This window comes from Penaeus chinensis, chromosome 34 (genome assembly GCF_019202785.1).
Source record: "Penaeus chinensis breed Huanghai No. 1 chromosome 34, ASM1920278v2, whole genome shotgun sequence".
NCBI lineage: Eukaryota > Metazoa > Arthropoda > Malacostraca > Decapoda > Penaeidae > Penaeus > Penaeus chinensis.
In genome coordinates this window covers 29,757,656-29,772,655 of record NC_061852.1, presented here as the reverse complement: position 1 = coordinate 29,772,655, position 15,000 = coordinate 29,757,656, and the positions used below count along the sequence as shown (strand labels likewise).

The following is a 15,000-nucleotide window of genomic DNA, read 5'->3' as shown; positions in this document are numbered from 1 at the left end:
AGTGTCACCAAAGGGTTGAGGAGGGCATCTTAAAGATGGTAGAATGTGAGGAAATCCATATGTTCCGTCCCTTCTCCAGTGAAAAGGGCGGAGCTGTCACAACTGGCAAGACCAGCATGATTCTTATGTCTCAAGAACAGTCATCGCCTGTTGCAAGTGAGTATACCAAGGACATCTTTGTGTGTCATTTGTTCTAGAGATGCTTTCTTTTTCATCTACCTAAATATAATATACAGAACACACATATTGCATGCGCAGTGATATGTTTTTATAACAGAATTTTTACTTTGTACAGACTTTGAATTCAACCGCAATACTCTGGTATTTGAGCAAACGCACACAACAGAAGCTCAGCTTGAAGCAGTCGAGGAGATTTTGAACACCTTGAAGGTTGCCTCTGAAAATGATATCCAGCCTGAGGTTCCTGCACTATTTGCCAAGCTTGTTACATCACTTAAGGAACTGAATTATCCTCAGCTGAACACAGTTTTTAATAATGCCAAAGAAACTCATACACGCAAGTTCCTTGCTGATGCGGTGCCGCTGGTGGGAACAGCTGCCTCATTTGGTGTGGTTAGAGACATGTTCATCAACGGCGCCATGACAGAATTCGAGGCTGACACGTTCTTTACTTCCCTGGCTTTCTTCAAGAACCCAACATCAGAAATGTTTGCTGCCCTTGCTGTTAGTATAGTGATAATCATGTTAATGAAATCAATGTATATATTCATATTAGTGTAGAAAAAAAAGGTTTCTAAAGCCTATTTCTTTGTTGTCTAATATATGTGTTTTACATTCTACAGCCTATGCTTGAGAACAACCCAAGCCAAAAAGCACTGTTGGGGACCTCTGCTCTCATCAACACTTTCTGCAAATACCATGAAGATTGTGCTGCAGATTCCAGTGTACAGCAAATCCTTCGTCTAATCGAGACACAACTTGGATCAGGCTGTCGCACAGTAAATGAAGAAGAAAAATTCAAAGTACTTGTAGCTCTCAAAGCACTTGGAAATGCTGGTCGATGGGTTAATGCCAACTCAATTCTAAGACGATGCTATACTGAAGATAATGACATGGAAGTGCGAGTAGCTGCCATTGAGGCATGGAGACACGCTCCATGTGATTATGACCACTCTCATCTTTTGGCTGCGTTCCAAGATGAGGCTCAAGACACAGAAGTTCGCATTGCTGCTTATCTTGCTCTCATGACCTGTCCTAATCTAGACCTTATCAACACCATTAAGGACCGTCTCGTCTCAGAAGGTGTCAACCAGGTGGGATCCTTCATCTGGACTCACATGACCAACATGCAGGAATCAGCAGCTCCAGAAAAACAGTGGATACGCCAACTGATTGGTGAGGAACTTCTTGTGAAGAAGTTTAGTACAGAAGCCCTCAAGTTTTCTCGCAATTATGAATCCTCTTTCTTCATGAACGAAATTAACACTGGTGCAACTGTTGAGAGCAATGTCATTTTCTCCAGCAAGTCTTATCTGCCACGATCTGCAATGTTTAATCTCACCCTCGACCTCTTTGGACAGTCTATCAATTTCTTTGAAGTTGGTGGAAGAATTGAAGGTTTTGAAGCTTACATTGAACGCTTCTTTGGTCCTAGTGGATATTATCCAGAAGAAACTCTTGAAAACATCTTGAGGAACATGAGACAAAACAGTGATGCTGATGCCACAACCTTAGAAGGCTTTCTTGACAAAGTAACTGATGTACCAGAGGGATCCTACTACCTCCGTGTATTTGGCAATGAGCTTCATTACCATCACTTCCATGGACTTGAAAATCTCATCCATACATCCGGTTCTTCCAACATACTAGAATTCCTAATGGATATGGCCCGCAAAGGAGATGTTGATTACACAAAATCTTACCAGCTGATGGACATTCATCATACTGTACCTACCATAACTGGCTTACCTGTGCATCTCAATGCAAAGGGTACAGCTACACTTGGTCTGAAGATGAATGGTAAATTCAAGGCTAATAGTCTGAAGAATGTAAACATTGAGGGACATTTCCATCCTTCTGCTGCAGTGCATATTGATGGTCTCATTCTTGTCGATGCACATGTGACTCACACTGGATTGAAGATGTCTTCCAACCTTCACACCTCTACATTCATTGATGGCAAACTCCAAATTGTTGGTGGTAAAGTTGTAGATGTAGCCATTAACACTCCGAAGGACAAGATGGAGGTTATCAGTGTCAAGACTGAGTTCTTCTATTTGGAAGATGATCAAGAGATCCGAAAGGAAGTTGAGAACCCATTTGAGGCAAAAGGCTGTAGCAGCGGTATCATTGGTGTAGCTGTTTGTGGTGAGCTCGGCTTTGCTCAACGATCACCTTATGGCCCAGCTTTTCCTTTCTCAGGACCATTTGCAACCAGCATTTACCTTGAGAAGACTGATACACAAACTGGATATGTTTTCCATTTTTCAAATGTGCAGAACCGCATCACTTTCGAATTTGACACACCACAGTCTCAGTCAGACCATAAGATAGGTCTTGACATTACAAAATCTGGAAGTAAAGCCACTTTCAATATTCACACACCTTTCAAATCAGCTCAAGGTGAAGGCGAATTCATTTGGCAAAGAAACAACAAGAACATAAAAGCTTCTCTCAATATTGATGGGAGTGGGGAGTACTCTTTAGATGCTGGGTTTAATGCAGCCAGGAATGGAGTGATGAAGTTTGAGCCTCATGTAATTCTGGCTTCTCCTGGTGGTGAGCTCCTAAACTTACAGAGTAGCTTTGAGGGTAAGTCCGACTACAGTGAAAGCTTTATATCATCAAAGATCGACGTCGAATACAATCTCTGGCAAGGCAGCAAGGAAACCATCCATCATGCAGGACTGTTAAAGAGAGAAGGAGATGTATATGAAGATCAAGATATTGCATACACACTTCAATTTAAATTGGATTCTTCAGAATTTCCAATTGTATCTGTAGATATTGATGCAGTGTTGAATAGTGCCTCTAAGACCGTCCAGACGACAGCAAAGTTAGTTTATCCATATTACGAAATTGACTCCGAGGTGACTCAGGCGCTTGAGTTTGATAATAATCACTTGAAAACTAGACATGCATTACGCACTCAGCCTGATAAAGAATACTCGATTATCTTCCAACTTGAGAAACTGGGCCGCATGGATGGGAAAGGCACTATTAAAGCTGACCTGAACGGCTTCATCTCATCTCTTGACGTTACATTCCATGGAAATGATGATGCTCATTATGAATTTCAGGTGAGTCAAATAAACAGGTTATAAAATAAGTCAAATATCAATGATGCAAATATATAGTGTACTATCTTTTTCTCACACGTATAGACATACCCTTACACAAGCACACCCATACATATAAACACATACAAACACACACAGACATGGACACACATTTATCAGAGCACACTGAATCACACGAGTGCTTAAATACTCCCACATACATGTGAATACACATACACAATGCAGGAACAAATGTATGATTTGGAAAATTGTGTGTGCGTCCTGTAATTCCATAAAAACTAACTAAATTTTACCATATTCAGGTGAATGGTGCAATCAATGGAAAAAATTATGGCCTTGAAGCAACTTTGGAAAACAACTCCATTCCTGGGAAGATAAACGGACTGTTAGATGGCAAAGTGACGACTCCACAGCATAATGCTGTCGTACATCTAGGTGTTTATGCAGACAAGGACAAAGCCCATGGAGATTTCAAAAGTACGGTCGATGGAAGAGAATATTCGGTTATGGTCGAAACCACCCGCACATCCGTCGTTGTTGATGCCAACATCATAAGGCACATTTTCATCAACGCCCAAGTAAGTAAATGCAATCTTTAAAATTTTTGTAAGATTCACTTGCGATTATTGTTTTCGTATAATGCATGTCTCACTTCTTCAGGTTGCTTCAACCGATGATATGCAGAAACTCCTTGTTAGTGCTGAGTGGGACAAAGACGTCGATCCCACAAAGTCCTTCATAATCGATGGACTATTTTCGACCGAAGAAGTCCATGGCATTATTAGGTGAGCACGAAAACTATTTTACACACAAAACCAGAGTGTATGCTATTGAGCCTTTTGATTTCTCATGTTTTGGTTACATGTGTATGTTTCATCTTTATTTCAGATATGGAGAAAAAGAAGTATCTACCATCGCTAAACTGATTAACAATGGTGTGGAGTTGGAAACAAAATGGGCTGCTGACAAGAGAATCTTTGTTAATGTCCATTACACACTTGGCAACACAAAGTCACTAGCAGCTACATTGCAGACACCATTTGAAGGTTGGAAAAAACAGGATGTCTCTTTTACTTTTTCCCTCAAAGACTATGAAATTGAGAGCCACTTTGCTGCTACATGGAAGAACACCGAGCAACTGGCATTTTCTGCCACTGGTAAGGTAGAACCTGGACTCTTTACCAATGCCTTTACAACCAAGATTGCATTCACAAGTGCCTTTGATAACTTTGAACGTCTCACATTCTCGCTAGACCATAAAATGGTTGATTCTGCCATCACCACTCACGTAGAGGGAGCCTGGAACCAAAAGAAAATGGAAGGCAACTTCCACCTTACTCCTAATGCTAATGGTGTGGAATCTCAAGCGACTTTCACTTCTCCTATCACGGAAAATATCCTTGTAACGTTACATTATGAGTTGATCAACAAGCAGTTGTCTACCACACTGGAGATGAAATATGGACAAGAGATCTCTACTGCCACTGTCACAGGTCATGTGGATCTTGGTGAAGTCCATGACATTGCTCTCGTTTTTAAGGCCATCCCTGTTGCTACTATCCCTGAGATCAATGCTAGTCTTAAATACTCTTTGAGTGGAGAAAGTCTCAATTTCATCACTGAAGGAAAATTAGGGGAAAAGAAAATTATGCTAAATGTAAATGGTCAGGTGACTGTTAGCGGTGATAATACGGATATTTCTGGTGACCTGCGCTTCATCACTCCCTTCATGTACCCTTTGACAGCAACTCTCAAGCACACCCATGACATGCAGCATTTTACATCACAGTTTGAGATGACGAGGTTCTGGTCTACATATGGTGATGTCAAGATACATTCTCAAGGTAACATAATCTCTAAGAACGACATAGAGCTCAAATTTGGCCTTCAAAGCCCAGTCATTCAGGCCTCTGCTTCGTTGAATCACAAGATAAGTCAAGATAATATACTCACTTCGACTGCCACTGTGACTGTAAATGGAGAAAAGATCTCTGTTTCTGCCAAGGGTCACCTAGATGTGGCACAACAAGTTGCTGATCTCCAGGCTGAAGTCACATCTACAGTGAGTGGAATAGATGATGTAAAGGTGAACCTGGAAACTCTGCGAAATGCAAATACTCAGATAACGAAGGTTGGCATCGTCAAGGACACAAGAGCACTTACCATCAATCACCAAATAACATTTAAGGACTGGTTCAACTGGGAGAACTCATTTACTGTGAACGAAATATACAAACTGATTAACAAGCAGACACACACTGGCTCTGTATTCACCCATGACTTGGAATATGTTTGGGATAACCAGTCTGTTCATTTCTCTGGAAGTTTTGATAAGAAAATTTCTGGAAATTCACGCCAGATTGTTGCTCATGCCACTCTCTCTACTCCATGGACCGAAGACATGAAACTGGATATCAATCACCAAGATGATGGTGCTGAATACAAGCCAACTTTGATCTTCGAGTACAGACCTGGTATGAAAATTGAACTTGCTAATGTTTTGAAATCTGAGCCTTCACTCTTCTTCCTAGAATCATCACTTTTAACACCATTCTGGCAGCCCCTTGGTCTTAAGCTCAAGCTCAACTTCCAGACAAACTCATCCGCTAATCTCGTCCTGACTAGGGGTTCCAACAGGACAAGCATTGATGTTACTGGAATCTGGAATCCAGGAATGTTGCAGAGCTCTATACTTGTTGAGTCCACTTATCTTCCAAACCCGCTTTCCGTAAAACTGTCATACCAGTTGGAAGAACCAGCATTTGAACTTGTCATCAATTATATAAAGACGTTCGGAATATCCGGAACTTTCTCTGGCTATGCCAAAAAGGCAAATTGGAAGGTAGAATCTACACTACCATTTGAACAGGTCAAGAATATTGGCCTCAGTGGTAATCATGATGTTGAGACCATGCCCTTCAGTGCCAAAGCAGTAATCACATTCAACTCTGAAAATTATCAAATTGATGGTAAGATTAACACAAATGAATTCCTGGTTAACACGGATTTGGACGGTAAAGTTTGGAGTCTCAACAGCAACTGGCATTATGAAGAAAACCATGCTGATTTCGAAGTAAAATTCCAATCTCCCCTCACAGAACTAGATAATTTGGCTCTGTCCGGAATGTATGATTTCCGTAATGAAAAGAAAGTCACTCTAAAACTAACTCGAGCCTCACAGGAAATCAATCTCTCTGGAAGACTTGAGGAACAGACTCTTGTGCTTGAAGGTACAACTCCTTTCAGTGGATGGGAACAACTTGATGCTTCCTTCTTCATCTCAAGTTCAGCCATTAAAGCTTTTGCCTCCAGGAATGACCGTAAGATTGAGGTTACAGGGACACGTCATGTCGGGAGGAACAAGGCTAAAATTAACCTAGTCATCAACACACCGTATGCTGGATATGAGAACATTGAAGTAGATGCAAATTATAATTTCCAAAGGCAAGATAAGACAGTCGAGTTCAAAGCAACATTCGCCTCACAAGAATTATCACTCAAAGGTTATATCAGGACTACCAATATTCTTGCTCCTGAGATGACTCTTAACATCATTACTCCATTTGAAGACATGAAGACTCTAGGTGGAGAAGCTCACTGGAACCTAGAAAACACTGTTAAGACTGCTGAAGTAAAGGCTTTCCGTAATGATCGTCACTATCACTGGGAGATAGAGGCAGCCACCGATAGTCCCCTAAAGGGTTATGCCAAGTCCAAGATCACAACTCCCATTGCTGGATGGACTACAGTCAACGTGGAAGGAAGCTTTGACTTTGCATCCATGCCTTATAAATTTACATTTACCTTCGATAAAGAAGGAGTTGCTCAGACATTTGAAGGACATGTCACTATTGAAGGCCATAACATCCTTGCAGAAGTATCAACTCCTATCACTAACTGGGAAAAGATTACTCTTAATGGTGATTTTAACTTTGGGGATGAAAACTTTAAAAGTACTTTTGAGCTGACAAAAGGTTCTGAAACATACAGTATGGAAAGTGACATCATTTTCAGTCCCCAAATGCCAAAGTTCCATTTGCACCTTAAGACTCCAATTGTTCATGCTGCAGATTTGGAGTTTAGTGTAGTTGCTGACCTGAAAGATACTGAGAAGAAATTCCAAACATTCTTCAAGATAAATGACATCACCTACTCACTTGATTTTACTGGTGAACACATATACAAAACAGGTTACTTCAAAATCACCAGTACTACTCCAGTACCAGGATATTCATCAGTCGACGTCTATGCTAAATATGATTTCACCAGTGACATCAAAACAGTTGAGGCAGATCTGAAGATTGAAAGAAATAATATGCACTTTTCATTGGCTATGCAGGTCAATGAGAATCATTTCATTCTTTCTATTACAACACCATTCAGTGGCATTGAATCAATGAGAATAGAGGGAGATCTTGCCTATGCTGATAATAAATACAGAGGTTTTGCTATCTTTGAAAATAATGCTCAGAAATATGAATTTGACTCAGAAGTTGATCTAGAACTGAATAGTGCCAAAGCAAAACTTTCGACTCCCATTGAAGCATTTAAAAATATTGAACTTAATTGCCAATACAAAATCCTAGATCATGGAGTTGAGAGTTCAGTCACTTTCCAAAGGAATAACCAGAATTTTGCTTTCAACACTCGAGTGTACTTGACTCCAAAGAAAACTGATATACATGTCGCACTTGATACTCCTGTTGAAAATTGGACAAAAATGGCAATTGATATCAAATATGACATCTTGTCTGCAAAAAAATCAGCTGAAATAGCAGTTCAGAAAGACTCATTCCACAAGGAGATATATGTTGAAGGAAGTTATAACCTCAAGAGTGGTTCCTTCAAGGTTAAGACTCCTATTGAAGGTTTTGAGATCCTAGGTGGTGAATATACTTTGGACTACGATACCAATACCCACAAGCTAGAAATAACTCTTCTGATCAGCCAGAACTCCAACAAGTGGAACTTCTCAGCCTACGGTCATTATGATGATGACCAAGTGGTTATCAGATTCCAGACGCCATTTGAGAATTTTGAGACCATAGCTATTGAAGGAAACTTTGACTTTGATCAGAAGACTGGAAAAGCTGCAATTCAGTTTGGTTCTTACAAGTTTACAACTGCCTTCACTTTTTCAAATGACAACATTTCCTTTGAACTTACAACACCTTTCGCCATCATTAAGATCATATCTGTGTCAGTCAAATATAACTGGACTGCAAGTTTGAAGGATGTCCATGTCAACATCACCTATAATGAAAACAGCTACCTTCTGAATGGTTCCCTTCAGCTCTCCAGCTGGGCCTCTGGCATCACATTCGAAGTCACAACTCCCTTCATTCACTTCCAGAACATATCTCTGAAAATTAAGTATGACATGGAAAACAAAGAAGAGCTGGTACTAGCACATGTCACAACAGAAGATCATGAATATAGATTGGCGATCGGTGGTTATATTGAAGAAAAAGTTGCATTCTTAAAGTATGAATTGAAATCTCCCTTCACAAACTGGACTGATGATAGGTTTGTCGCAAAACTAGATTTGACCAATGAAGACAAGACACTTGAGATTATTTTGGTAAGAAATGGTGATGTTAAAGCAATATCAGTATCTGGAAAGGTAATTGGTAATACGGTGGACTTTAATCTGAAGACACCGATAAGAGGATTAGAAAACCTCAAACTATTTGGATCACTGAACAGATCCAAAAGATCTCTCGAATTTATGTATCAGCAAGATGAAACACAAGCCTCGCTTCTAACAAGTTTCAATTCCATGAAGCTGCATCTGAAGACGCCGTTTGAGGCTGCCGAAGAGATTTCATGGGAGATCTCGAAGATTAACGACAACACATTCAAGGCTGAGTGGAAGAGAAATACGAATCATGCTTCAGTGATAGTCAAGCAAGATGGAAATGGCTATAAAGTGGAATTAGATGGCGAGATGCAGGCTTGGGTATTAGTGGCTGCTTTTGATCCCAGTGTATCCAGTGAAGATAAGATCAAATTATCTGGATCAGCAACTTTTGATGTTAAAGGTGCTTTGTCTCTGCAGATTGAAACTCCTTTTGAAAACTACAAGACAGTTAATGTAAACCTTGATTACAAGGGAGATAGCAAAACTGGAAAGCTAGAACTGTCTTCATCTTCCTCGAACTTCCATTATATATTTGAGGTACAGGAATCTAATATAGAAGGTCATCTTATAGTCCCTCATACTGAGCAGGATACTGACATAGTATTCAATTTCGGTCTTTATGAAGGGAAAGTCACCATAAAGTCTGAATATAAGCCTCTGGAAAATATTTACTTTGACTACCATTTAAATACTGCAGATGAGATCAAATTTGACCACGTTTTGAAGGTAGATAATGAAGAGGTGTCGAAAGTGGAGTTTGCACTTGATGTTAAGAATCAGAAAGCTCATTTCGACGTGACTGTTCACATCAGTGAAATTCAGGCATCACTGCATGTCAAACTGGAATCATACAATACTCTTGATTTCCTCTTCAAGTACGAAGGAAATGAGAATGGACAAGCTTTTGAAAAGCACTTCAAGGCCAATATTTCTGGCACCGGTGATCTACCACAAACTGGTAAATTGGACATAAGCATCGAAAACACTTTCCGTGAAACACCAAGGATTATTACTGTACATGTTGATATGGACCGTTCTGCAGATCCCAAAAAGCTGAAAATCGAAGTGACACCTGAACCAAACCACCTCTATGTTTTCGATATAAATTATAATGCTGATCTACAAAATCCTAAGCATGGGGACTTTACCCTAGATATAACAATGCCTGGAAAACTAGCAAGCCCTTGGCAACATTTGTCTGGCAAATGGAATATTGAAAATCAAGATGAAACAGAACTTACTTTCAAACTTGGTGATATCACTTACACTGCAACAGGCAAACTAACTCTAAAGGAATCAAATATTGTGGTCACAGCCTCAAACTCTGAAGAAAACTTCATCCTGGAATGGCACTTTGAGATCGCTGATTCTAGTGTAGAGTATTTTGCAAAGCTTGGGAAGGAGTCAGATTATTCACTGTTGAAACTCAAAGGAACCAATACAGCCCCTGGGCATGTAAATATTGAAGGATCTTTTAAGGCTGGGTCTCTCATGGCCAATGAATTCATATTTATAACAGAATCACAAGTAGAGAGCGGCAAATATACAAGCAAAGGGACATTTACCTATGGAGATAAATCAGGTAATTATCACATTGATGATCTTCACTACAACAGTGCAACAAAATCAGCTGCTTTTGAAGGAACATTTAATTCAAATATTTCTGGATTGGAAGTAATTGCTATTTCAAGTAAATATGACTTCGATCACAAATTTGTCATTCATGGAAGTATAACATTCAATGATGCTGAATCGAAGCTTGATGTAAATATTGCAGAGCTTTACCCCGAATCTTCACACAACTCAATTGAACTGAACATACCTGTGTTTGGCCCAGAGTACAGTCATACTCAGTTCACATTTGGCCATGACTTCAGTAATGCCAGAACTAAGTCCCTAACTGCAGTTGCAAAGTTTGGCCAGAGTGAGTCGCACATGAAGATTAGCTGGAACCATAGTGAAAACCTTGACATTGTTGAAGGATCAGTTGAAATTAAGTCATTCTTTGGAGAGATAAATATTTCTGCTAGCTTTGATCTTAGCAACCATGAAGACATGCATGCAGAATTAAAATATTTGAGAACGCATGATAGTCAGAACCATCGCATTCATGTCAAGTGGTCATGGAAAACCACCTCTGAACATTTTGAAAGTGATATTACAGCAGATTCGTCTTTCAACATCCTGAACCATGCGCGAGTTTATGCAACAGCTGATTATAGTGATAATGTTCATCTTGTTTCTGGACTTGAGTGGAATGACAAGAAAATCGAGTTTGTTAATGATATCACTAAAAATGGATTTTCAGCGACAATCAACACACCATTTGAGCATTTTGAGTTGATTGAATTAAAAGTTAATTACGATCTAGCAAGTGAAACAAAGAAAATTGACCTTTTATACAAACGTGGAGACAATGAGGTTAACATGGAAATTGTATTCAATGTAACAAGTGAAACTGAAGCAACACTAGACTTCAAGCTTACAACACCATTGGAAGTAATAAAACTCGTCCATATAGGTGCAAGCATTAATGAACACAAAGCCCATGTCGAATTCCAAAGGAACGATGACAAGTATTCCTTGGATGGTGATGTTGACTTCAAAGCAGACAAATCCTCTGTTGACATGACTTTCACCTCTCCCGAAGGTCAGGTAATTAAGGTGGCAGCATCTTACGATATGGAAGACTTCCTTGCAGCAACTGGAACTGCAGCACACAAACTTGCCAGTCTCGAGCTCCATTTTGAAGAACATGCTGTAAACTTCAACTTTAATGGTTACCGTAATTCTGATAGACTGTATGTTGACATTCAGGGTGATTCCACCTTTGATTTGGTCAAGAAGACTCATCTGAAAATTGACACTGCTTTGCACACAGAATCACATGATAGCAATATTGAAATGCAGGTAAATGATTTTGAGTTTTCAATGAAAAATCATTTTGAGAAAGAAGATGATGATCATTTCAAATTTAAAGTTAAATTGGTAAGCACATTGACACCATTGCCTGAATTAGTCGTTGGATTTGGACGGGAAGAGTCAGAGTACTTTGTAACAGTTGGATATGGTGGCGACAAGGAAATTACATTCTCCATTGAGGGCAAAGATGGTTATAAATCAGGATTCAGTGGAAAGATCGATCTCCCCGTGCTAGGAGTTTCGGAAATGGAGTATGAAATTGAATATGGATTTGAAAATGATAACGAACTCCATATGGATATTGAACTTGAATTTGGTGATGACAAGGAAATCGAAGCTAAATTTGTCTATGACTCTGAAGGTATACAAGCTCGCTTCAACTCTCTCCTTACTGGGGATCACAGTGTACGTGTTCGTCGATCCATCTCGGCACAAGAATTTTCTACCGAGGTTGCTCTTGATGATTACAGCCTAAAACTTCGTGGAGGATTCAGCAACGAAGATACAAAATATGGAGCCCTTGTAGAAGGAGAAGTATTTGGACACAGATTCCTGTTTGACAGCCTGTTCCAGTCTGAAGGAGCTCATTATTCTGAAGGCAGACTGATTATCGTCACTCCTTTCCATGTCTTGAACAAGATCGGCGGACTTTTCACCTGGTCCAATGTTAACAACAAAATTGAAGGTCACACAGAAATATACCTTCCATTTTATACAACACCAAAATTCATTGGGGAAATCAGACTTGACCTGAATGAAAAGATTAAAGGTCATGTCTTGTTTGACTTATCTGGCCAAGAATTTATATTCAAGACTGACTTAGTTGGCTCGTCATTTGAACAGGGATATGAAGGAAATGTTGAGATCTTCACGCCATTCCATGCTCTTTCTCATGTTTCATTATCAGGAAACTTCAAGATCAGTGGCTTTAGTTCCTTGGAGAGTGACATAAAGCTTACTACACCATTTGCTACTAATGAAGTTGTTGCAAAATACACCTTTGTTTCCAATAAAATTTCCGTAGACTTTAACCTGAAGTCTGAAGCACTTGCCCATGAGATCCACGCACAGTTTACTCTTGAGGGCTTCGGCACAGACCATAAGAAAATCAGTGCATCTATCAATGAGAACCAAGTGTCACTTGAAGTTGAACACTCTCTGCCAACGCACTTAGAAGGAAAGCTCATTGTTACATTCCAAGGGCAAGTACACACAATAAGTGGCAAGGTAATTATCATGGATAACCATATCCAAACCGAGCTAGAAGTGGAATCTGGATTTTTCAATGGAAACCGAGGCATCAAGATCGATGTTCATGTATTAGATCCTAATTATAGGCATTTTTCATTAGATGTGGCTCTCACAACCTCAGAAACACACGCCATCCATTTTGAGCTGGATGTGAAGACAGGATTCCATGCCACAGTCAAGATTGACACACCTCTCTTCCCTACGACTACAGCAACTTTCAACCTTGCACCTGCAAACGTTGAGCTCATCATTAACACTCCTACAGGGGTGCACAAAGTTAAGCTTAACTGGCGAATGACATATAGGATGCCTGCTGATTACTTGATTCATTTGGAAGTAAGCTCTCCTCTTTTCCCAGTGGAGTACGTTGCAAATGTGGCCTTTGTTGGAGACTGGTCTAATATGCAAGTCAAGGCCGAGCTTCAACAGGGATCAGCTACTCATTTATTTGAGGGATCCATCACATCATCCAAGACTAAAGGTCATATCTCTTTCACCATCATGACACCTTACAAAGGATTCAACAAGGTCGCTTTTGAAACATCCCTTGACTTCTCTGATGACGTGGAGTTGAACGTAATGATTTCTCATGGTGAAGTGTTCAACACTCTGGATATCACCCTTAATAAGAACGACAGAAGTTTTACTGCTGAGGCCAAGACTCCATATTTACCAGGTGGACAGGCTTCTGCCGAAGCTAAACTTACAGGAAGTGTCAACAATAATATGCAGATTAAGATGGCCCTGAAGACTGGTGAGCATACCATCTCAGGAACCTTAAACGTTAAAGTTAACTCTGTAAAGGACATTGAAGCAAACATGAAGGTCCTCACGCCATTCAAAGGCTACAAGAAAGTTACCTTCCATGTACGTATGTATATACAATATACATATATGTGTATATATGTACGTATGTATATACAATATACATATATGTGTATATATGTACGTATGTATATACAATATACATATATGTGTATATATGTACGTATGTATATACAATATACATATATGTGTATATATGTACGTATGTATATACAATATACATATATGTGTATATATGTACGTATGTATATACAATATACATATATGTGTATATATGTACGTATGTATATACAATATACATATATGTGTATATATGTACGTATGTATATACAATATACATATATGTGTATATATGTACGTATGTATATACAATATACATATATGTGTATATATGTACGTATGTATATACAATATACATATATGTGTATATATGTACGTATGTATATACAATATACATATATGTGTATATATGTACGTATGTATATACAATATACATATATGTGTATATATGTACGTATGTATATACAATATACATATATGTGTATATATGTACGTATGTATATACAATATACATATATGTGTATATATGTACGTATGTATATACAATATACATATATGTGTATATATGTACGTATGTATATACAATATACATATATGTGTATATATGTACGTATGTATATACAATATACATATATGTGTATATATGTACGTATGTATATACAATATACATATATGTGTATATATGTACGTATGTATATACAATATACATATATGTGTATATATGTACGTATGTATATACAATATACATATATGTGTATATATGTACGTATGTATATACAATATACATATATGTGTATATATGTACGTATGTATATACAATATACATATATGTGTATATATGTACGTATGTATATACAATATACATATATGTGTATATATGTACGTATGTATATACAATATACATATATGTGTATATATGTACGTATGTATATACAATATACATATATGTGTATATATGTACGTATGTATATACAATATACATATATGTGTATATATGTACGTATGTATATACAATATACATATATGTGTATATATGTACGT

The 15,000-nt window shown here is 38.6% G+C and overlaps 1 protein-coding gene across 1 annotated transcript in view; it reads left to right on the top strand.

Annotated features, from left to right (window-relative positions):
• The window catches only part of LOC125043705, a 21,040-nt gene that overhangs the window by 3,276 nt on the left and 2,764 nt on the right, over nucleotides 1-15,000 (top strand). The window contains exons 5-10 of the mRNA XM_047639943.1: nucleotides 1-156; nucleotides 296-684; nucleotides 804-3,260; nucleotides 3,563-3,838; nucleotides 3,921-4,045; nucleotides 4,149-13,941. The exon at nucleotides 1-156 is cut by the window's left edge and continues 199 nt beyond it. Of these exons, the coding sequence (XP_047495899.1) occupies nucleotides 1-156; nucleotides 296-684; nucleotides 804-3,260; nucleotides 3,563-3,838; nucleotides 3,921-4,045; nucleotides 4,149-13,941 (13,196 nt within the window). The remainder of the gene's footprint in view (nucleotides 157-295; nucleotides 685-803; nucleotides 3,261-3,562; nucleotides 3,839-3,920; nucleotides 4,046-4,148; nucleotides 13,942-15,000) is intronic.